We start from the raw sequence: 23,745 nt of genomic DNA on the forward strand, positions 1-23,745 counted from the left end.
AATGCCTGCCAGTGGAGAAATGCTTCAATAAATGATGGTACAGCTATATATACTGGGATTCTACATCCCTATTAAAAAGGATTAGATATATCTATTTGTGCTGGCATAGAAAGATGTCCATGATCCATATCAGATGTCATTTTATATTAAAAATCATATGCACAGAAAATAATTTGGTCATTTTTTTTGGTCATACATCTATAACTTTTTAAAAGTAGTTTAGTTTTGGTATAATTCCTTTCTCCAGGGGATCTTCCCAACCCAGGGATCAAACTTAGTTCTCCTGGATTGTAGGCAGATTCTTTACCATCTGAACCACCAGGGAAGCCCCAAATTCACCCACTGTAAGTCTACAATCCAATGATTCTTGGTAAATGCCTATAGTTTTGCAATCATTACCACAATCCAGTTTTAGAACCTTTTTATTACCACTCAAAGTTCCCTCCTGCTCATAAGGTTTTAACTCTTAACATGGTTAGGTTGGGGGTGAAGTTGGGTAGGGTGAAGTCAAGAGGGGAGAATTATAGACAGCTTCCTAGTTTATCATTTCTGTATCATTTGACTTAATTTACAACAAGAATATGCTATCTTTTAATTGAGAAAATGGTAAAGGTTTTTCTATTTTGAAAAGAACAAAAAAAGGAAAGACATATCCTTGGACCCAAATCTACTTCTTATAATTTATCCTAAGGAAATAATCAAATATGTGGAAAAGGATCTGTGAACAAAGATATTTATCAATGTTTTATCTGAAACAGAGAAAAGTTGGTATGTAATCTACTAAATATCTCATGATGGAAGAAAACACTAATCACTGAAATATGAAAAGCACAAGTTTCAAATCTTTATAGGCAGTATAATTTTATCCATGTAAAAAAAATTAATGTACAGCCAGAAAGTTCTGTTTGGAAATATGATGAAGTCTTGCCAATGGTTATCTCTAAATGGTAGAACTATAACACTTTTAATTTTTTTGTGTATTTCTTCATTTTCCACAATGAGCACATATTATCTTTTCATGTAAGCCACCTACATAAATGATAGCAATTGAAAATAGATTAATTATGGCATTGTTTTCACAGGTGTTTATGCTTGTCAAAACACAAAAGTATATAGTTTAATTTTATTTATTCCTTACAACGACTTATTTTTTAGTTTTAATTTTTATTAAAATATAGTTGATTTACAATGTTATTTTCAGGTGTACAGTGAAGTGATTCAGGTATACGTATATATATTATATATACATGTTCGTTTTTATTCTTTTCCATTATAGGTTATAAGACTATCAAAAAATATAGTGTCTTGAGAAACAAAATCACCATATTCCTCTTACTGGAAACCGGGTTTTGTTATGTCACTTTGGGATTGGACGGCAAAATGATTTGGTAGGGTTGCTGCTGCTGCGGCTGCTAAGTCGCTTTGGTCGTGTAGGACTCTGTGCGACCCCAGAGATGGCAGCCCACCAGGCTTCCCTGTCCCTGGGATTCTCCAGGCAAGAACACTGGAGTGGGTTGCCATTTCCTTCTCCAGTGCATGAACGTGAAAAGTGAAAGTGAAGTCGCTCAGTCGTGTCCGACTCTTCGCGACCCCATGGACTGCAGCCTACCGGGCTCCTCCGTCCATGGGATTTTCTAGGCAAAAGTACTGGAGTGGGGTGCCATTGCCTTCTCCGTTGGTAGGGTTACATAGCAATATGTCTTCTGCTCCAGATAACATTCATTCATTCATTCATTCACGAGACCGGCTTACCTGTCATATGCCAGGAATGTTGGTATAGTACCTGGATATCACGATGACTAATCAGCGACTGCCTTGAAAGTGCTCTCTTCTGAGGACGGGAAGGCACCATCTGACAGATCCTAGCCAGCGCCCACAGTAGGTAGTCTTCCACTAGTGCTGTACAAGGGGGCAGGAGACAGGTCAGGTAGTGAAGGCCTTAGTTGGCGGTTCAGATGGAGTCATGAAGGGTGATACCAGGATGATGGCTATGGAAGTGGCCAGAAGACAGATTAGCCTCAAAAGAATGCCCTAGTCATCACTTAAGAAGTCGGCTTAACTTTTATATATTTATGTCTATTTTACGTGCACATTTTTAATAACAGCCAGAACTGAAATTGAGCATTTACCAGCGCAGGCACAGTGCATAGGGATTTTTTCCATTGCCTTTACTCCTCGCCACAATCCCCAGATCGGGACTTTAAGGACCTTGACTTCATCATGAAGAAACTGAGGCTCGGAGAGGTTACCCGCCCAGGGTCAGAGAGCTGATAAATTCTGGATCCTAAGCAAACAGCCATTGCATATTCTTTCCTCTCACTCTATTCTGGGGCTCGTTTGAGAGCGAAAAAGTCCAGATCCGGGCAGCTCAGCTTTCACTCTTTACACATTTTCCCAGATCCAGAATGGAGGCAAAATCCGCTAGCACAACCAAGAGGGTCGTGCGCAAAGGGCAACTCCGTCAAAGCCGTGGACTGACAAGGATTTGGGGCTTGGAGGGCAAACCCCGGGGAACCATCAACCCGCTGCCCGCTCTACGATCCACCTCGCACCCGGCGTAGGGCGCCAGCAAGCCTCTTTGGGCAGCCAGCTTGCGGGACTCAACGCGCGTGCGCGGCGCTAGAGGTGCCACCCCCGCGCGAGCGCGCGGAGAGCCGAGCGCGCGGCCGGGGAAGCCGGCGGGCGCGCTGCGGCGTCGGCGTTGGTGCGCGCTCCAGGCAGAGGCTGCGTGGGCTCGGGAGGGAGCGAGGCGGCGGCGGCTGCGCCCCAGAGCCCAGGGGACGCGCGGGCCTCGAGCCGCGGGAGCTGACTGCTGCAGAGGAGACCCGGGGTTTCCGGCCCGGGGCAGGAGAGCTCGGCCAGCCGACTGCTCGCCTCAGAGCCGCCAGCTGCGTCCCTAGCCCGGAGTAGCCGCCGCCCCTGGAGACTCGCTTTGACAAGGGCCTAACCGCCGCGGCCGCTGGCGTCCGGACCGCTCGGACCCGTCGGGCCGGGCCGGGTGGGGACGAGCGTCGGGGCAGGTGCCGCCCCACAAGGGCCGGCCGGGGGCCAGGCGTTTAGCCGTGCAGCTCGCGGGCCGGGCTCGGCGGAGGGGCCGCCGCGCAGCGCCCCCACCCCGTGGGCCGGAGGGGGAGTCGCGCCCCGCCTTCCCCCGGGACCGCCTGGCCGGAGCGGCGGGAGCCCGAACTGCCCGCGCCCGCCGCCGCCGCCCGCCGGGCTCGCGCGGGAGACGAGGGAGGAGAAACTTTGCCTCTTATTGTTTTTGATCCTTAAGTGTGAGGAACTCTGTTGGGGAGGGAAAATGTCCTTCTTCAATTTCCGTAAGATCTTCAAGTTGGGGAGCGATAAGAAGAAGAAGCAGTACGAACATGTGAAGAGGGACCTGAACCCAGAGGAGTTTTGGGAAATTATAGGAGAATTGGGCGACGGAGCCTTTGGAAAAGTGTACAAGGTAAGAGGGAGAAAAGGGAAGTTACACTTGAGAGATCAAACAGCCAGCGGCCGGGAGTGGCACGAGGATTTCTCGCTCTCGCGTCCCGTTCCTATCTTTGGGACCTTCTTTTGACTTCGTAAACGTACGTTGAAACTTTATTTAGGTTACCATCCGAGGAGTAGCTAAGACGTAGGGTTTAAGGTTGAACAAAATAGGGCCTGGATGTAGTTTAAAGAATGGTTGCCAAAGAGAGGCAAGGGATACAGTCTACTCTGTTAAAGGTTAAAGGAAATGAGGGTGTTCTTACATTAAAAGGAGGGGTCTGTCTGGTTTGGCCCTCAAATGTTTTCATATCAGAAACTCATTATACTTTAAAGTGGATTTCTATTTTTCTGTGAAGCTGTTTGCATTCATTTAAAGTGGATTTCTATTTTTCTGTGAAGCTGTTTGCATTCATATATATGCTTATACTAAAATAGTTCCCTTTTGGGGTCCAGGGTATGTATTTGGTTGTATCTGTAGCTTATACATAACCAGTCTCTTGGGATGAGAGCAAAGCGATTGCTACTTGTAGACTATTCTTGAGTTGGTTGCTTGACAGCATACTGTAAAATGGAATGTAATTTCTGATAGAAAATTTCCAGAAGGAAACCTGCATCAGATACTAGTTTCTAAATATAATAAGCACTGACTAGAAATCCATTCCAGGGCTTAAGAAATTAAAAAACACGCCCCCCCCCAATATATATACACACAAATATTTTTTATACCCAGATATTCATCTCAGTAGAAGGAAGTTTGCTGTTTTAGTCTGAGGGCATTTGTGTTAAATGTTTACTATCCTGTAAGGAGTATACGAATGATGTCATTGGAATATTTTCATCTGAAGGGTGAGGTTTTTATGAGACAGTTTTTAAGGGGAAGGACCCACAGGGTTGCCTAGATGTGAAGTATAAATAACTTATGTTTAACTTACACTAATTTGGCCCCCACAAAAGTCCTGGGAGACATGCAGGTCACTAGTATCTCCATTTCATAGATGAGGATGCTGAGACACAGAAATTGTTCACATTCACACCAGTCACAGCCTAGATTTGAACTCAGCTCTTCTGACCCTGTGTTTATGATTACTGCTTTTTTTTTTTTTTAACTTAAACCTCTGGTGGTAGAAGTGATATCATTTTCCCTTCTTTCTAAGCACCATCCCACCCTGCCTTTACACTGGCTCTGACACATCTCAAAGCCCCGCCTTCTTAGTCTGAAATGCCTACTCTCTTCTGTGTGCTTTCAAAACACGTTGTTCACATTGCTACTATGGCACTATTAACACACATGTTAATGTATTTATGCTATTATGATAAGACCAGGGGCCAAATTCTGATACACATTTGGGTTAATTCTATTGCCTTAGCACATAGTGCATTTCTCTTTCTGTTTGTTGAAATGAAAGAATGTGTGTTACCTGCTTGTGAGTGCTGCTGATGCTCTTGTGTGCTGTGAAAGTTGGCAGAGTAAACTTCAGTACCTAATGTGGAGGGTGTGGATTTCAACAAGAGCTTACAGTATAGAAGTGTGGTGCTGCTGCTGCTGCTAAGTCGATTCAGTCGTGTCCGACTCCGTGCGACCCCATAGACGGCAGCCCACCAGGCTCCCCTGTCCCTGGGATTCTCCAGGCAATAACACTGGAGTGGGTTGCCATTTCCTTAGAAGTGTGGTAGACAGGGCTTTTAGTGCAGTGGGAAGATGCTTCTGGGAGTTAAGAATTATGTTTTATTGCTGGTTGTTGCAAACAAGCTTTGAGATCTTGGACAGGACACTTAATGTCTCTGGACCTCCTTTTTCTTAGCTGGAAAATCATAGATTTCCCTAAATGTTTAGATTCCTTTACCCATTAATGTTGTGTGAGTATGCAGTTATCTAGGAAAGGCAGTAATAAATCCTCGAGGTATCTGGGATCTGGTAGTTAGAAGGCAGTAGGTGATTATGGGCAGTTTTCATGGTATAAATGTTTTATTGAATAGAAACAGTGTAGTATTAAGATACTGGCTCTGGAGTTGGACTGTATCTTGGCTCCCTCAATAGCAACCTCTGACGTTGGGTAAGTTACTTAATCATTCCATGTCTTGTTTTTCTCATCAGTAAAACTTACTCCTCAGTATGTGAGAATTAAAGGAAATAATAAATGTAAGAGACGAAAAAGGGCTCAGGAAATGGCAGAAAATTACTGTTGTTATATTTAGAGCTTGAAAGCGAAATATGGGATGGGACAGGAAAAGGGACCTAGGAAGATAGTAAAACCATTTTCTGGCACAGGCAGATTGTGTTGATATGCTAATACTCTGTGATTTAATTCTTTCATGACATTGCAAAGTGAATATGTCTTCCTATAGTGAGATACCTATTGAAAATTTTCTGAAAAATAAGAGCTTTACTCCATGTAGTTTAACACTGTAAGACTGTGTCAGGATAATTTTTGTGGGCTTGGTATATATTTTAGTGTGATATTTGAAGAATGGGAGTTCTTTGCATCTTCTGTTTTTGTCTCACTATTTTATGCTTCCAAGGAGTAAGCTGGGAGCTTTTTAAAACAGAAAATTTAAAATTTAAACTTATCTCACTTGTTACGTCTTTTTCATAACCTCTTTTCCTGTCCAAGATTCCCTAGAACGTTTAAAAATTTATAAACTTCTTCCGTGTAGGAGAAAAAGCAATCAAACCTTACAATAGTATGTATAGTGTGCAACAGAAAGCTGTTTCTGAAGTTGATTCCAACTCGCATATGCTTATAACTGTTTACAAAGATTAATTTCTAAATAGGCGATTGTCTTGTGTATTTAGTTTGAAACATTTTTTCATCATATAGTTGTATTCTTTCCACTTAGTCCTGCACTACATAGCTCTGTAACAGTTACTCTCTTGCTTGAAAGAGCTTCCTGATTTTAAATTTATTTTCTCTTTTTTTAATAGTATTATTTGACATATAAATGAAGATATGTAATATCCCTCACTTTTTTTTTACATTTGGAATTCTGTTGCTTTTAACAGAAAAAAAAGAAGGAATGCCGTAAAATGATCTGTTGAATTGAAGCTGGGTTACTGACTTGCGCTGGATGAAAAGTGATTCATTTTATGACCCAGATGGGCATGCGCCTTTTTAAAAAATAGTGAAACATATAATCATTATATTGAAAAGTACAACACATAGATGTACATTTAGCAAACAGTAATAAAGTGAACTCAATATTGACAACCGTCAGAGTAAAGGAATTCTGCCAGTGTTCTAGAATCCTTTTCACCTCCTTTCTGAATTGGTTCTGCTCTCCCACTAAAGGAAACCACTATCCTGTCTGTAAGTTATTCATTTCTTTGCTTTCCTTATACTTTACTACTTAGCAGTGTATAACTAAGCATCATAACTTTTGTGTGTACTGAGTGTATTTGGTGTCTTACCTCTTTCAGAATAGCTTTAGGTTTGTGAGATTTGTCTTTCTTATCACTAGAGCTATAGTTAATTTTAATTGTTGCATAGAATTCCAATATATGATTATATCACCAGTTATTTACCATTGTCCTGTTGGCTATATCAGTTGTTTTCAGTTTTTGGCTTTTATACTGGTGCATGTATGCATGAATTTCACCAAGACTTAACTTAGAAGTAGAATTGCTAGGTTATAGGGTAGTGTATACCGGTTTACACTCCCACCAGCATCCTATGAGAATTTTCCTTACTCTGCGTTCTCTCCACCATTTGATATTGTTGGAATTTTTTAGTTTTGACAATCTGATGTTTTATTTTGCACTGTGGTTTTAATTCATCTTTTCTCTGACTACTACTAAGTGTTTCTTTGCATAGGATTGTTAGTAACTTGGATTTCTTCTTTTGTGTTCAGTGTCCTGTTCGTGTTTCTCTTGGATGTCTTTTTCTTGTTTGTTTGTTGTGTGTTCTGGATTTTATCCATTTGCTGATTATGGCTATTGCAGATACATTCTTCTTCTGTGCCCATCTTTTCATTTTCTTTACGGTGTCTTTTATGAACAAGAAATTCTTGGTTTTAACATACTTCATCTTGTCTGGTTTTTCTTTTTCAGTTACTGCTTTCTGTATTGTATTTGAGAAGTGCTTTCCTGGGGCACCCTTGCAGTTGTTGGATGGGATGCTGCCTGATTCATGAATCACCTAATACAGCCAATTCGATTTTTGAATTAAAAAAAAAGGCGAGAAAAGTTTTCCTAATCTTAGATCATGGAGATAAACCGCTATCTTATCTTCCAAGAGCTTTTATGATTTAGCCTTTAACATTTATGTCTACAACCCACTTAGTGAAGATTTTTGCAAATAGTGTGAGGCCGGGGGTCCAATTTCCTTGTTTTCTACAGTGGGCACACACTTGTCCCATGGCTCGTCATTGGGGGAGACTGTTCCTCACTGCTCTGTAGCATGTGTCTGTTTCTGGGGTTTCTAGTCTCTTCATTGATCTGTTTGTCTGTTCCTTTATCGGTTTTCCACTGTCTTAATTAGGGAAGCATCAAAACAAATCTCTGCTAGAGAAAGACTTCCTTTTCCTCTTCTTCAGCAATGTCTAGTATATTCTTGGCCGTTAGGGCTTTCATGTACATTTTAGAATTAGCCTAACTGAGTTACACAAAGGGCTTCCCATGTGGCTCAGTGGTAAAGAATCCTCCTGCCAATGGCACCCCACTCCAGTACTTTTGCCTGGAAAATCCCATGGATGGAGGAGCCTGGTAGGCTGCAGTCCATGGGGTCGCTAGAGTTGGACACGACTGAGCGACTTCCCTTTCACTTTTCCCTTTGATGCATTGGAAAAGGAAATGGCAACCCACTCCAATGTTCTTGCCTGGAGAATCCCAGGGACAGGGAAGCCTGGTGGGCTGCCATCTATGGGGTCGCACAGAGTTGGACACGACTGAAGCAACTTAGCAGCAGCAGCAGCAGCCAATGCAGGAGACACAGGAGATGTAAGTTTGATCGCTGGGTCGAGAAGATCCCCTGGAGAAGGAAATGGCAACCCACTCTAGTATTCTTGCCTGGGAAATCCTGTGGACAGAGGAACCTGATGAGCTACAGTCCGTGGGGTTGCAAAGAGTCAGACACGACTAAGTGACAGAGCCTGCACACACGCATGCACAAGTTACACAGAAAACCTGTTGTACGTTTTTGAAGGAGTTTTATTGAATTTATAGATTAACTTTGTAAAAAATAACATCTCCATAATACTTGGTCTTTCCATCTATGCATCTGTTTTATTTCTAGATCTTTTTAAAAAATATCTGTCAATCAGATCAGATCAGTTGCTCAGTCGTGTCCGACTCTTTGCGACCCCATGAATCGCAGCACGCCAGGCCTCCCTGTCCATCACCAACTCCCGGAGTTCATTGAGACTCATGTCCATCGAGTCAGTGATGCCATCCAGCCATCTCATCCTCTGTCGTCCCCTTCTCCTCCTTGCCCCCAATCCCTCCCAGCATCAGAGTCTTTTCCAATGAGTCAACTCTTCGCATCAGGTGGCCAAAGTACTGGAGTTTCAGCTTTAGCATCATTCCTTCCAAAGAAATCCCAGGGCTGATCTCCTTCAAAATGGGCTGGTTGGATCTCCTTGCAGTCCAAGGGACTCTCAAGAGTCTTCTCCAGCACCACAGTTCAAAAGCATCAATTCTTCGGTGCTCAGCCTTCTTCACAGTCCAACTCTCACATCCATACATGGCCACAGGAAAAACCACAGCCTTGACTAGACGAACCTTTGTTGGCAAAGTAATGTCTCTGCTTTTGAATGTGCTGTCTAGGTTGGTCATAACTTTCCTTCCAAGGAGTAAGCGTCTCTTAATTTCATGGCTGCAGTCACCATCTGCAGTGATTTTGGAGCCCAGAAAAATAAAGTCTGACACTGTTTCCACTGTTTCCCCATCTATTTCCCATGAAGTGGTGAGACCGGATGCCATGATCTTTGTTTTCTGAATGTTGAGCTTTAAGCCAACTTTTTCACTCTCCTCTTTCACTTTCATCAAGAGGCTTTTGAGTTCCTCTTCACTTTCTGCCATAAGGGTGGTGTCATCTGCATATCTAAGGTTATTGATATTTCTCCCGGCAATCTTGATTCCAGCTTGTGTTTCTTCCAGTCCAGCGTTTCTCATGATGTACTCTGCATATAAGTTAAATAAGCAGGGTGACAATATACAGCCGTGACGAACTCCTTTTCCTATTTGGAACCAGTCTGTTGGTCCATGTCAATAATGAATCATAATTTTCGTCTCTAGAATCTTAGGAGCTCAGACTACTTTGGGAGTGTCTTAAATGCTTTGTTTTTGTATTGGAATTTCCTCCTTGTTTTGGTTATATACATCCTTCAGTAGTCTTCTGAGAAAGGATACATGGAAGGTTTATTTTTTTTTTAAGACTAGGCCTGTCTGAATATGTCTTTATTATAAAGTCACACTTGATGTATAGTTTGGTTGTAGAATTCTAGTTCAAAAGTACATTATTCTTAGGATTTTAAAGACTTTTCCATTCATTGCCTTTTGGCCTCAAGTGTTGCTACTGAAAGTCCGTTGCCATTTTGTTTTCTGGTCCCTTGTGACCTTTTTCTCTTGATAGCTGTTAGAATTTGCATTTTATCCTCTGTGCATGGTAATGTACTTTGATATAGGCATTTTTTTTCTTCCTTTCATTTTGCTGGGCTCTTGGTTAGTCTTTTCAGTTTAAAGACTCATGTTCTTCAGTTCTGTGACATTTTTCTTGTTCTTTTTATTTGACATCTCCTTGTTCACCTAATTAAATGGCTCTTGTTGTGGTCTTAGGATTCAAGTAAAAGAGTTAAATGGACACTTAATTCTTTTACTTGACCTCTCTCTGGAGCATTTGAGACCTTTGACCATCATTTCCTTTAAAAAGCTGGCTTTTAGGTCACCATAGTCCTGAATTTTCTCGTACCTCTGTGTCTACTCTTCAGATGTTTTTGCTGGCTCTTCTTGCTCTTCCTGACTTTCAGTGTTGGGATTCCACAGGGCTGGATTTAGGCCCTCATCTTTTCTTTTGAGAGCCCATCTTTTCCCGTGGCTTCAGTTACCATCTACATGCAATTTTGGTCTCTATCTCGAGATCTCCTTTCTGAACTCTGGATCTACCCATTGAGCTATCTATTAGAGCTTTCCACTTGAATGTCTCACTGCTGCTGCTGCTGCTAAGTCGCATCAGTCTTGTCCGACTCTGTGCGACCCCATAGACGGCAGCCCAACAGGCTCCTCTGTCCCTGGGATTCTCCAGGCAAGAACACTGGAGTGGGTTGCCATTTCCTTCTCCAGTGCATGAAAGTGAAAAATGAAAGCGAGGTCGCTCAGTCGTGTCCGACTCTTAGCGACCCCATGGACTGTAGCCTACCAGGCTCCTCCATCCATGGGATTCTCCAGGCAAGAGTACTGGAGTGGGTTGCCATTGCCTTCTCTGTGAATGTCTCACAGATTCCTTAAACAGCAAGTAAAAAACATGAATTAATTAAATTCCTGATGTCAGTCCCAAATTTGCTTCTCCTGTGTTCCTCATTCAATAATTGACATCTTCATCTACCAATTGCATAGACCAGGGACCTGGAGGTCATTCTTAACATCTTCTACTTCCTTATCCCCCAGACCCAATCAATCACCAAGCCTGTTAATTTTACCTATAAATATTTCTTCAATCTGTCTCCTCCTTTCTTTCTTTATTGTTGTAATACTAGTCATAACTGCCATTCTCTCTTACCTAGACTACTGCAGCATTTTGGTGTATTTTGGGGCTTCATATAAATGTAAGTATACGTGTGTTTTGTGTCTGGCATCTTTTATTCAACATTATGAGTAAGAATTCGTCTCTAGTTGTATGTAATAGCCCTCTCATCTTTTTTGTTCATTGTTCTATAGTATTGCAATATATGAGGTACTAAAATTTATCCATTCTACTTTTGGTGAACTTCTGGATTGTTTCCACTTTTTGTATATTAAGAATAAGACTTGTGAATATTGTTATACATCTTGATGTACATTTACATTCATTTCTATTGGATAAGTACCTGGGAATGGATTCTCTAAGTTATTGGCTACGTGTGTTTTAAGATTCAGAAGATACTGCCAGTCTTCTAAAGTGGTGGTACCAATTTACACCCCATCAGTAGGGGTGGCAGTATTCTGAATTGTTCTATATCCTTAGCAACACTTGCCACTGTTATTAATATTTTATGTTAGCTATTGTGAGTGAGAAGTGGTTTTATTTATATTTTCCTGATGACTGAAAAAATTGAGTACCTTTTCATGCCTGTTGAATGTATTTGGGTATTTTTTTCCAGTGAATTTTCCTATTTGTTGCCGATGAAAAAAATAACTTTATCAATGTATATAAAACACAGAATTCACCCATTCTATGTATATAATTTGGTGAGTTTTAATAAATTAGTACAGTTGTGCAACCATGACTGCAGTCTAGCTTTAGAATCCTCTTATGACCACCTGAAGCTCTCTTGTGCCCATTTACAGTCAATTCCTGTTCCCACTGGGGTTTTATTTCTCTGATTACTAATGAGATTGAGTTTCTTTTTATATACTTATTGGCAAGTGCTCATGTTAAAGTCTTTTGGGTTCTTTTTCTCATTGGCTTACGGGAGCCTGTACTCCCTGATACTAATTCTCTCAAGGTATATGTGATGCACCTTCTTTTCTCTTGCTTTACAGTATGTCTTTTGTTTCTCCTTATGATGGCCTTCTTTATATAGATGTTTCAGATTTTAGTGTAGTTCAGTTTATTAGCTTTTTATACATAGTTGGTGCTTTTTGTCTTCAGAAAATTTCCTTACCCAAAGTGATGAATTGTCCTTCTGTGTTACATTCTTAAAGTTTTATGGTGTTGTCTTCTCTTTTAGGTCTGTAATTAAACTGATGTTGGTTCTTGTCTACAGTATGAAACAGGGAGTCCAGTTTCATTTTTTCTATGTAGATACCTAGTTGTCTCAACACCATTTACTGAAAAGATCACCCTAAAGCCATATTGCTTTTCAGTGCCTCTGGCATATGTCAAATGTCCATATACTCATGATATATCTCTCTGACATTCCTTATTTCTTTAGGATAAATTCTTAGAATTGTTAGGGCAAAATACATGATCATTTCTTAATGTTTACTGTGAAGTTAACTCTAGAAATGTATAAACCTATCTTAAAATTAATTTTTAGTTTTGCAACAAATTTCTATTGATAAGGAATATTAACTTATTAGGGATAAAGTTAGTCTTTTTGGCCATCACTCTAATTATTGTTCCTTCTCTTCTCTCCGTAAATGTAACTATTCGGTTTCTGTATCAACTACCATGGTTTCTTTCTTTCCTTTTTCCTTCTGGCCTTGCTGCAGGACTTGCAGGATCTCAGTTTCCTGAGCAGGGGTTGAATCCAGGCCATGGCAGTGAAAGTCACCACCAGGGAACTCCCCATCGTCAGTTTCATGTATATGTTCCTCGATATTTTCTGTATACTTAACATACATGTACATACGTTATGCCTGTTTAAACAGCCTAACAATGTTCTATTTCTGTGCCTTTTTGTTCCTTGACCTTTTTCAAGGTTAGTTTTTATCCTTTTAAAAAATATTTACTTTTTCGCTAGACAAAAAGAGTATGTTTATTTCATTTTCCATATCTTTGATTTCTAATGATATTGCCACTTTAAAAATAATTGAATTATCCATATTCTGATGAGCTGTTTGTTTTCTTGTTGATCTGAAAGTACATTTTATGTACTATGAAAATTAGCACTTTATTATAATGGTGCATTTATTTTAGTTAAATTAGTTTTTGTTGCTTTTTTGATATAAAGACATAGTGTTCTTTATTTTAAAAAAATCTGTCAGTGTGTTTCTTTGCCTTTTTTCTTCTTTGCTTTCATGCTTAGAAAAACTTTTCCCTACCCAGGAATTAGATACATATTTATCTATATTTTCTTCTTGACTTTTAATAGTATAAAGAGTTTTAATTTTAATTTATCTGGAATTTAATTTTTTTCTGTAAATTGACATGAAGCTCTATTCACCCTTGTCGTTTAGTCACTAAGTTGTGTTTGACTCTTTCGCAGCCCCATGGACGGTAGCCCACGAGGCTTCTCTGTCCATTGCATTTTCCAGGCAAGAATACTGGAGTGGATGGCCATTCCCTTCTCCAGGTTGTCTTCCCAACCCAGGGTTCAAACTCGCGTCTCCTGCATTGGCACGCAGATTCTTTACCACTGAGCCACCAGGGAAGGGCCTGTTCCACCTGAAAAAAAAAAAAACCCTAAAATATATTTTATCTGTTTCTAAAAATTTGAATACTATTCTTGAAATAATATATTATATTATAATATATATTATATTAATATAATATAAAATATTATATTATGCAGAGTATAAAGGCTATATAAAATGTTATATTAATATATAAAATATTATAATATATATTGTTAATATAAAATATTGTATTATGTTATGCAGAGTATATAGAAGACTATATAAAAATAATACCTTTTAGGTTATATCTTTTAGGTAACCTGTTAACAAAAATTCAAGGGGATACTAATGTGGTTAGAAGGTTGAACAGTACAAAAATGATAAAATTGAAAAATGAAAACGTTTCCCACCAGTTTTTTTCCCCAAAGTCAGTCACTGTAACAATATCTGTGTGTCTTTTCAGATAAAATTTTATGCCTGTTTGAGCATATGTATGAATGCTTGTTTGTAAAACTGAAAATATATTGACACACACACACATGTATGTACAGGTGAACTCAACTGCATATCACATTGATAAAATAGGCATACTGGAAAAGTGCTTGAAATGATTTTTGAGTAGAGTACTCTGACTAGTGGGATATATTTATTTATTTATTTTAAAATTTATTTATTTTAATTGGAGGCTTATTACTTTATTGTAGTGGTTTTGTCATCCATTGACATGAATCAGCCATGGGTGTACATGTGTTCCCCATCCTGAACCCCCCTCCCACCTCCCTCCCCATCCCATCCCTCTGGGTCAAGACTAGTGGGATATATTTAAAGGATAAAATGAATAGGAAAGAATGCTTGAACTTGATTTATTATTATTATTAATTTAAGTTTATTAATAAACTAGGTTTATTAGTAGTAGTGATATTGATGTTATAATTCTGAAAATACTTTATATATACTATAGGATAGAACAAATTAGTTAATATAGTTTTGTTTTAAGAACTAGGGTTATAACTGAGAGAAAGGGGTTAAAAGCTTGAAATGTAAGGAAGAACCCTGTGATGCTGATTTTTGAACTAGAGGTTTTAGTTTGAACTTACGATATAACACATTCACTTGTGTGCACATGTACACACATACAATCAGTTCAGTTTAGTCGCTCAGTCGTGTCCGATTCTTTGCGACCCCATGAATCGCAGCACTCCAGCCTCCCTGTCCATCACCAACTCCCGGAGTCCACCCAAATCCATGTCCGTTGTGTCAGTGATGCCATCCAACCGTCTCATCCTCTGTCGTCCCCTTCTCCTCCTGCCCTCAATCTTTCCCACCATCAGGGTCTTTTCAAATGAGTCAGCTCTCCACATCAGGTGGTCAAAGTATTGGAGTTTTCAGCTTCAACATCAGTTCCTCCAATGAACACCCAGGACTGACCTCCTTTAGGATGGACTGGTTGGATTTCCTTGCAGTCCAAGGGACTCTCAAGACTCTTCTCCAACACCACAGTTCAAAAGCATCAATTCTTCTGCACTCAGCTTTCTTTATAGTCCCAACTCTCACATCCATACCTGACTACTGGAAAAACCATAGCCTTGACTAGATGGACCTTTGTTGGCAAAATAATGTCTCTGCTTTTATAATATGCTGTCTAGGTTGGTCATAACTTTCCTTCCAAGGAGCAAGCATCTTTTAATTTCATGGCTGCAATACATGTATACATATTCCTATTTTCCACCGACAAAGGCCTAGAAATTATGATCATTAATACTCCTAGCTCTGGGTTTCTAAATACCATTCCTCATTAAAACTAACCAGGACTCATTGAAATGTCTGATCCAGGCCTAAACTAGAGAAGTACAGAAGTGATAAAATTGAAAAGTAAAATCCTCCCCACTCCTCATTTTTTCCCAGAGAATCCCGGGATATTGTACCAGAAAGCTCAAGAATATGAGCTTTATGCTCATATGCTCAAAAAATCAAAGAATATGGTCAAAAATTAATGGGGACATGCCAAAGAGTACAGGTTAGTTTGAACTACAAAAATATCAACAACAAAATAGTAACCTGCTAGAGGAATGCTAACTAGTTGATATATAAAGACTGATATAATTCACAAAAACTCATGCAACCATACGATAGTAATTCAGGCAAAAATTATGGATGGACACTAAAATCATTGTGTGAAAGAGTGTGGAGGAACAGGGTTTCACCCCATAAGTATCGTGATACCACCCCATATAACTCACCTTTACAGTAGAGAGAGCTGATGGATACCATCTTAAGTGATCAAACCTAGGGTTAATCAACAGTAGTAAGATAAGCTGTGTTTTCTGGTGCTACTCATTGGGAACTGTATCATCACCTAATGTTGTGTTTTTTATCAAAGATATTTAACCTGAATCTGATAATGAGGAAACAGACAAATCCAAATAGTGGGACAGTCTACAAGAGAGGGATTTGAAAGCAAGGATGACAGATGTTAACAGCTGGTAACTCTGGGTGAGGGCTGTGTGGTTGGTCACTGTCTGTTTACTCCATTTCTTTGTAGGTTTGGATTTTTCAGATTACAAAAGGAAAGGATCATATTTTTAAATACTGTTCTGCACATTGCTTTATTTCACTTAACAGTTCTTCTTTTCTCATTTTTTCTCCCTTTATATAGTCTTCACTTTTCTCTTTTTCTGAAAGAAGAAAGACAGTCTCTTTTCAGAATGGGTAACTACTTCTGCATTATGCTACTGAAGTTACCTGCTGTTTATTAAATGCTGCATTGTATTTTGTACTCAATGCCACCTGAAGTCCAAATTCCTGGCATATATACATTTATGTTTTAAAAGAGGTAACTGAAAGTTTGAATTGTAAAAATGGCTTTAATGTGCTGGCTTATCTTTTTTCCTTATAAAAATCTTAGTATTGTGTTGAATTTCTTATCTTGACAAGAACTTGTTTTGGCCCTTTACTTTTATAATTTAACATTGAGAATGTTTGTGTGGTAATGATCTTCCTTACCATTTAAAAGTCTTTATTTTTCTTGAATTAATTTCCAGAGGTAGTATGTCTTTGTCCTATTTCAAAATATTTTTAAAAAATTCTTTTTGTGTTCTCATTTTTTCAGCCTTTCAACTATGTAACCCTTGCAAAGTCCTAAAGCTTATCTATCACAGAATTATCAAAAATGTTGCAATTTATTCATGCTGCTCAGAGTCAGCAAGTCCATGAAATAAATGGGAAAACTATGTTATCTGAGAATTGGTAAAACATTTTAGAAATTACTGATTTAACCAACATTAACTTACTATTGACATTCTGTTGTTAGTATCTTGACTGACCAATAACTAAGTTTTCCGTAAATAACCAGAGCAATATAAATAAAGTAGCATTTGGGAATATAAAGTATATTCTTTTCTTTTTTGCAGAATTCAGGAAATGGCATGAAAATGTGTTCTTTTAAAAGCATTTAAATTAATTAATTTGGCCACACCACATGGCATGCAGGATCTTAGTTCCCTGACTAGGGATCAAACCTGTGTCCTCTGCAGTGGAGAAATCCTTTAAAAAAGGATATCTGTAATATTTTCTACCTGTTAATGTAAGAGTATACTGTATAGCTGATCCTCATTATTTGCAAATTTATCTACTTACTAAAATCTATTTGTAGCCCCCAAACCTGTACATGCGGTGCTTTCGCAGTTATTTGTGTACACGTGCAAAGCTATATAAGATGTGAGTGCCTGGATGCCCTTGTTGGGTGCTGAGCTCGAACTTGGTAGTGTTCTGTCTTGTCTCACCTCTCATACAGAGAGGTCCGGAGGATGGAGACAGGCGGGGCTGTGTACTGTAGTGCAAGAGGCTCCTGGTTTGAGACCCATTGGATGGGGTTTGAACCCAAACTCTGGCACCTGTTGTTGGGGCAGCCTCGAACAAATCACCTAACGTTTCTGAACTTCATTTTGTCTTTTGTGAAACAAATAGAATCTACCAGGATGAGTTGTTTGAGATCTAAGGTCTGTGTGGGAGAATGTGTGTATGTATTTCATCTAGGAGTAGTGGTTCAGTATTCACTAATTCAGGGTTTGTAGTGACTATAGAACAAATGAGAATAAATAGTGGAAATTAACTGTGTATCTTTGCTAAGTTATGTTGAGTAATTTTATTCTTATCTGATATTCACTCTTATTCCTACCAAAATCTCATCTGGTTTCTGAGAAGATCACCAGGATTAGCATGTAATATAAAACAGTTAATAGTATCTAAACAGTCTAAAACTATCTTCTTTCTCTAGTGCTGTTTTTTTTCCCAAACTGCTCTTTGGAAATTTGAATATTTATTAACCAAATATTTAATACTACTGTGTCTTAGTTCTCCCATCTGTAATCCTCAGCTCCCAACACCCCTTTCTGTGGTTCTGCTTTGTGACGTTGTTCTGCGATTTTTGCAGATCACTGTTTCTGTCTTGCCAGGTGCTCACTTTTAGGTTTCAGAAGCGTTGAACACTACAGGAAGGCTGCAAGGAGGCGGAGAAAGAGCCTACATCTTTCTGTTGCCTGTGGCTCCCTGTCGCTTTGCTGTTACTTTGACCATCATCCTAGTGGAACTTCTCACCCCAGCAATAGCTGTCCCAGATTCAGTTTGTAGTTTTTCTAACACTCACAGAGCTAGTCTTATCATAACCCTTACAAACACCAGCTCTGATTGGCTAGTCCTTTCTTCCTCAAAAGGTACCCTGGTCTCACAAGATCCCTCTTCCAAGTTCAGAGACTCAGCAGCAGCTGAGCACCACTCTGTCCTCAGGGATCTGAGTTTCAGCTTTGCAGAATCTTTTCCTCCAAGTTGCTGAGTTTGTGTCATTGCCATCTCTTTCTTTGGTGCCTGTGATTCGTGAAGATAAAAACATAGTGATTTTTAAGTGATCATCACTGATTTTTGAAAACTTTACCTATTGAAATTATAGCTCCTTTAAAATAACATCTGAGTGTTTGTTATTTCATTCTTGTTTTTATTAACATTTGTTTAGTTAAAATTTTGTCTAGAATTTTTATGCTTTTAGGTAGTAGATGTGATTGTTTCTTTTTAACACCTTATTTGCATTATGTTTGTTTAAAGTATGGTTTTGCACACATGAATTTATTTCAGTTTTGAATTTTAGAGTTCTCTCAAACCAGATTGTGATGAATATTTTCAATCAGTAATGTAAGAGGCACTGTATTTTCTAATGTAAAATTTATTTAGTATTTATATTAAACCAAATGGTACTATCACTGACTTAATCAGTATATCCAAGGCAATGGAATAATGAAATTTGTTGCTACAAAGAACCTTAGAGATTATCTAGTATTAATTATTTTTCCTCTTTCATGCCATTCTATTAACAAGTGAAAGATACGTCTTTAAAATCTCTCCTGCCATGGGTAGAGGCATGCAAAAGAAGGATGACTTTTTAACTCTCCTCACAATATCCTTGGTCTCTTACCACTGCTTGTATTTTATAGTGTTCCTTTTCAAGGACAGTTGCTCTGCTCTCTTTCTTCCCAAAGTGTTACATTAAAATGGTGAGAGAAGGACATTTCTCACTGACTTATTTCCTGACTTGGGGGAGGGTGAGTTCCATGTATTATTTTTTCAACTAAAGTGTCTTTCGTAGATAAACTTAATGCCATGTTTCACCCAGTTATGATAGACCTTCAGCTTTTGAACATTTCTGAGACTGGGACAAGTCCCGATTTATTGTTTGATGCCTTCACGTTGTTCGCCAGGCGGCAGTTGTGATATGTGTCATCGTGCATTGTGAATGTAGTTGTATCTCCGGTATTATACAGTTGCAGCCCGTTGATGTTTCAATCAGTAAACCATTTAAGAATGTTGTGAAGAAAGAATGTGAGTCCTGGTTGTCATCTAAAAGCTTCTTTTAGCATCTGTGATAAGATGAAGAGAATATCAGCATTATGATTTCAAAATAGGAGGTAGTTGGCTTCAAAGAAAATTTTCGAGACAGTAGTAGAGGAATACTTTTTAAAGAAATGCTGTATCACCAAAGCTTTTCGTGGCCAGAGAATAATATTGTGTGAAAACACAGACATTAGATAGTTCTGAGTGAAAAAGTGACTCAGAAGAGTTAAGTGTGAAGAAGTGTTTTATTTTTCCTGTATTTACAAAGATAATATACAATAGCAATTTTTCTCTAGCTCTATCCAAAAGAGCTCTTAAAAAGGAATAATGTGAAAATTCTAAATGACAAACTTCTGTCATAGTTTATTAGCAGTTTTTCTTTCTTTGCAGAACATAAGATAATGGGTTTCCCTGGTAGCTCAGTCAGTAAAGAATCCGCGTGCAATGCAGGAGACCAGCTTTCAATCCCTGGGTGGGGAAGATCTCCTGGAGAAGGAAGTGGCTACCCACTCCATATTCTTGCTTGGAAAATCCATGGACAGAGGAGCCTGGTGGGCTAAAGTCCCTGGGATCACAGAGAATCTGACATGACTTAGTGACTACACCACCATTCTCTGAACCCTAAACATTAGGGTTACTTTGTTAGTAATTAGCATTAATTTCTACCTCTGTTTTTACCTAAGGAGGGAAAATGAAGCAAAGTCTACTTAGGAGAATTTCCACATAGAGGCTTATACCTAGTTTAATTGTTCTTCCATCATCATCTCCAAGATTAGGTAATAGATCCCTAAGAAATATCCCATAGACTGATGTTTTAGTACCTTATTGCCTCTATAAAAATAATACATGTCCATTTAAAAATGTAAACAGTGTGAAAAATACAGAGAAAGTCAAAGGCACGTGAAACTGCCATCCCCCGATGATGTCTTTCCAAGTATTTCTTACATAACTGCTGCTGCTGCTAAGTCACTTCAGTCGTGTCTGACTCTGTGTGACCCCATGAACGGTAGCCCACCAGGCTCCCCCATCCCTGGGGTTCTGCAGGCAAGAACACTGGAGTGGGTTGCCATTTCCTTCTCCAATGCATGAAAGTGAAAAGTGAAAGTGAAGTCACTCAGTCGTGTCCGACTCTTAGCGACCCCATGGACTGCAGCCTACCAGTCTCCTCCATCCATGGGATTTTCCAGGCCCTATGTAAAAATGTATGTGTAGTTTTTGTAAAATCGCATACCTTTCCTGTTTGCTGCTGCTGCAGCTGCTGAGTCGCTTCAGTCGTGTCCGACTCTGTGCGACCCCATAGACGGCAGCCCACCAGGCTCCCCCCGTCCCTGCTATTTAGTAAGTTGCTTTCTTCCATTCAGCAATATATTGTGATTTTTGTTCTGTCTTAAGAAATATTAATTGATTAGTCAGTTAATTTTAATGGTTGCATAATTCTCCATTATAGAGGCATACTGAATGATTTAAGTAGGTTTTTGTTAATGGACATTTAGGCTGATTAAGTTTTCTTTATTATAAACAGTGCTTAGATGAATGTTTTCTGCATGTATATATATATTTTATAAAATTTTCTCCTTATAAATTATTAAAATGGAATTGGAGATTTATTTATTAAGACACTTATTACTAGCTTTTGAAAGTTTGCTGTTTTTTCTTATAAAATGATAGATTTGCTGAAGTGATGGTAACATGCATAATGTTGAAAATCTCCTTTAAAGACCTTTGTGTGTGTGCTCACTCAGTCTTGTCCAGCTCTGCAACTCCATGAACTGTCGCCCACGAGACTCCTCTGTCCGTGTAATTTTTTAAAAAACCTAGTTAGTATTTTATGATTTGATTCCTAACTTTAAAATAATGATCTTGACTTCTACTACACATTTGGAAACCTTTCCTTTGTAATAAATGGAAATGAGAAGTTATTCAGTTAAAGAAAGAAAATGGAAAAGTTAAAGTACTAAAAACAATGAAAAATGATTAAACTGATGGAAATATAGGAAAACTGGGAAGGGTAATGATTAAGATAAAGAAAAAGTTTTAGAAACAGCCTGGATTTGAATCTCGATTCTGCCTCTTACTTCTTCCTGACCTTGGGGAAGCATTTTAATCTAAGTTTATTTATCCTCCTTTAAAGCAGGAATGCTAATATATCATGGTATCATTTTGCGGATTAACTAATAATAGTAATAATTCGAGATAACATTTTCGAATCCTTTTTACTATGAATGGCAGGCAGTATATTAAATGTTTATATGTATTTTTTCCCTTGGCAAATATCTGTTATATTAATTCTCACAAACTTGTGAGTTGTAAGTACATTTTATTGATGAGGAAGCTAAGTCTAAGAGAAGGATTTTGTAAGTTGCCCAAACAACATAGTTATTAAGTGGCAGAATCAGAATTTGAACCCTAACAGTCTGATCCAGTAGAACCTGCAACTTGAAATTCTATCGGTATTAAGCACTTAGCATGTATCTGTTAATATTTATGTTTAGACTACCTTTAAAAAATAAGTATAACAGAGAATGAGAAAATAAGCCACTGACTGGGAGAAAATGTTTGCAAATGACATATCTGATAAAGCACTGTAATTCAAAATACATTAAGAATTCTTAAAACTCAACAGTTTGAAAACCTTTGGTCTGATTAAAAAATTACCAAAAGATTTGGGCATCTCACCAAAGAAGGTATTCAGATGGTCAGTAAGCATATGGAAAGATGCTCAACATCATCTGTCATTAGGGAGTTGTAAATTTAAACAAGGGGATACCACTACACACGTATTAGAATGACAGAAACCTCCACCAGCACAACCAAGTGCTGGCAAGGGTGGGGAGCAACAGTTCAGTGCAGTCACTCGCTCGTGACCGACTCTGCGACCCCATGGACTGCAGCACGCCAGGCCTCCCTGTCCATCACCAGCTCCTGGAGTTTACTCTAACTCATGTCCACTGAGTCCGTGCTGCCATCCAACCATCTCATCCTCTGTCATCCCCTTCTCCTCCCACCTTCAATCTTTCCCAGCATCAGGGTCTTTTCCAGTGAGTCAGTTCTTTGCATCACGTGGCCAAAGTATTGGAGTTTCAGCTTCAGCATCAGTCCTTCCAATGGATATTCAGGACTGATTCCCTTTAGGATGCACTGGTTGGATCTCCTTGCCATCCAAGGGACTCTCAAGAGTCTTCTCCAACAGTATAGTTCAAAAGCATCAATTTTTTGGTGCTCAAAAAAAAGTTGGACTTTATAGTCCAACTCTCACATCCATACATGACTACTGGAAAAACCACAGCTTTGACTAGATGGACCTTTGTTGGCAAAGTGATATCTCTGCTTTTTAATATGCTGTCTAGGTTGGTCATAACTTTTCTTCCAAGGAGCAAGCATGGCTGCAGTCTCCATCTGCAGTTATTTTGGAGCCCCCAAAATAAAGTCTCACTGTTTCCACTGTTTCCCACTTTAGAAGACAGTTTGTCAGTATCTTGCAAAACTACACATACTTTTACCATATGATCCAGTAATTCTGCTCCTTCGTACTTACTCAGAGAAGTTGAAAACTTAAATCCACACAAAAAGCTGCATGCAGATGTTTATAGCAGCTTTATCCATCATTGCTAAAACCGGGAAACAACCAACATGCTTTCAGTTGCTGAATGAATAAACATGCCTGCTGCATCTGTGTATCCAACTATTATTTAGCACTAAAAAGAAATTAGGTATCAAACCATGAAAAGATGTGGAGGAATCTTAAATGCATGTTACTCAGTGAAAGAAGCCAATCTGAAAAGGCTACATACTGTATGAAAAACAGAAGACTATGGAGACAGTAAAAAGATCAGGGAAGGGGTTAGGAGAAAGAGTGGGATGAATAGGCAGAGCATAGAGATTTTTAGGGCAGTGAAACTATTCTGTGTGATATTAACATGGTGGATACATATCATGTATTTTGTCCAAACCCATAGAAGGCACACCAGGCGTTCATGCTAATGTAAACAGTGCACTTCAGGTAATGATGATGTGTCAATACAGATTGCTCAGCTTTAACAGATGTACCACTCTGGTGCAGAATGTTGGCAGTGGGGAAGGCTGTGCATGAATAGGGAAGAGGTGTATGTGGCAACTCTTTGTACTTTCTGCTACGTTATATTTAGTTTGTGTACATTATATCTACTACTGTGGACAAGAATCCGTTAGAAGAAATGGAG

The 23,745-nt window shown here is 39.1% G+C and overlaps 1 protein-coding gene across 2 annotated transcripts in view; it reads left to right on the forward strand.

The window, feature by feature from the left end:
- The first annotated feature begins 2,700 nt into the window (after positions 1-2,700).
- SLK (STE20 like kinase) overlaps positions 2,701-23,745 on the forward strand; it is a 62,155-nt gene continuing 41,110 nt past the window's right edge. The window contains exon 1 of one of the 2 annotated variants that reach the window (XM_005225584.5): positions 2,701-3,451. In XM_005225584.5, the coding sequence (XP_005225641.1) occupies positions 3,302-3,451 (150 nt within the window). In that variant the 5' untranslated portion in view covers positions 2,701-3,301. The remainder of the gene's footprint in view (positions 3,452-23,745) is intronic. The other variant, NM_001206077.3, reaches the window with a different exon arrangement.

The sequence above is a fragment of the Bos taurus genome, chromosome 26, assembly GCF_002263795.3.
Source record: "Bos taurus isolate L1 Dominette 01449 registration number 42190680 breed Hereford chromosome 26, ARS-UCD2.0, whole genome shotgun sequence".
Taxonomy (NCBI): Eukaryota; Metazoa; Chordata; class Mammalia; order Artiodactyla; family Bovidae; genus Bos; species Bos taurus.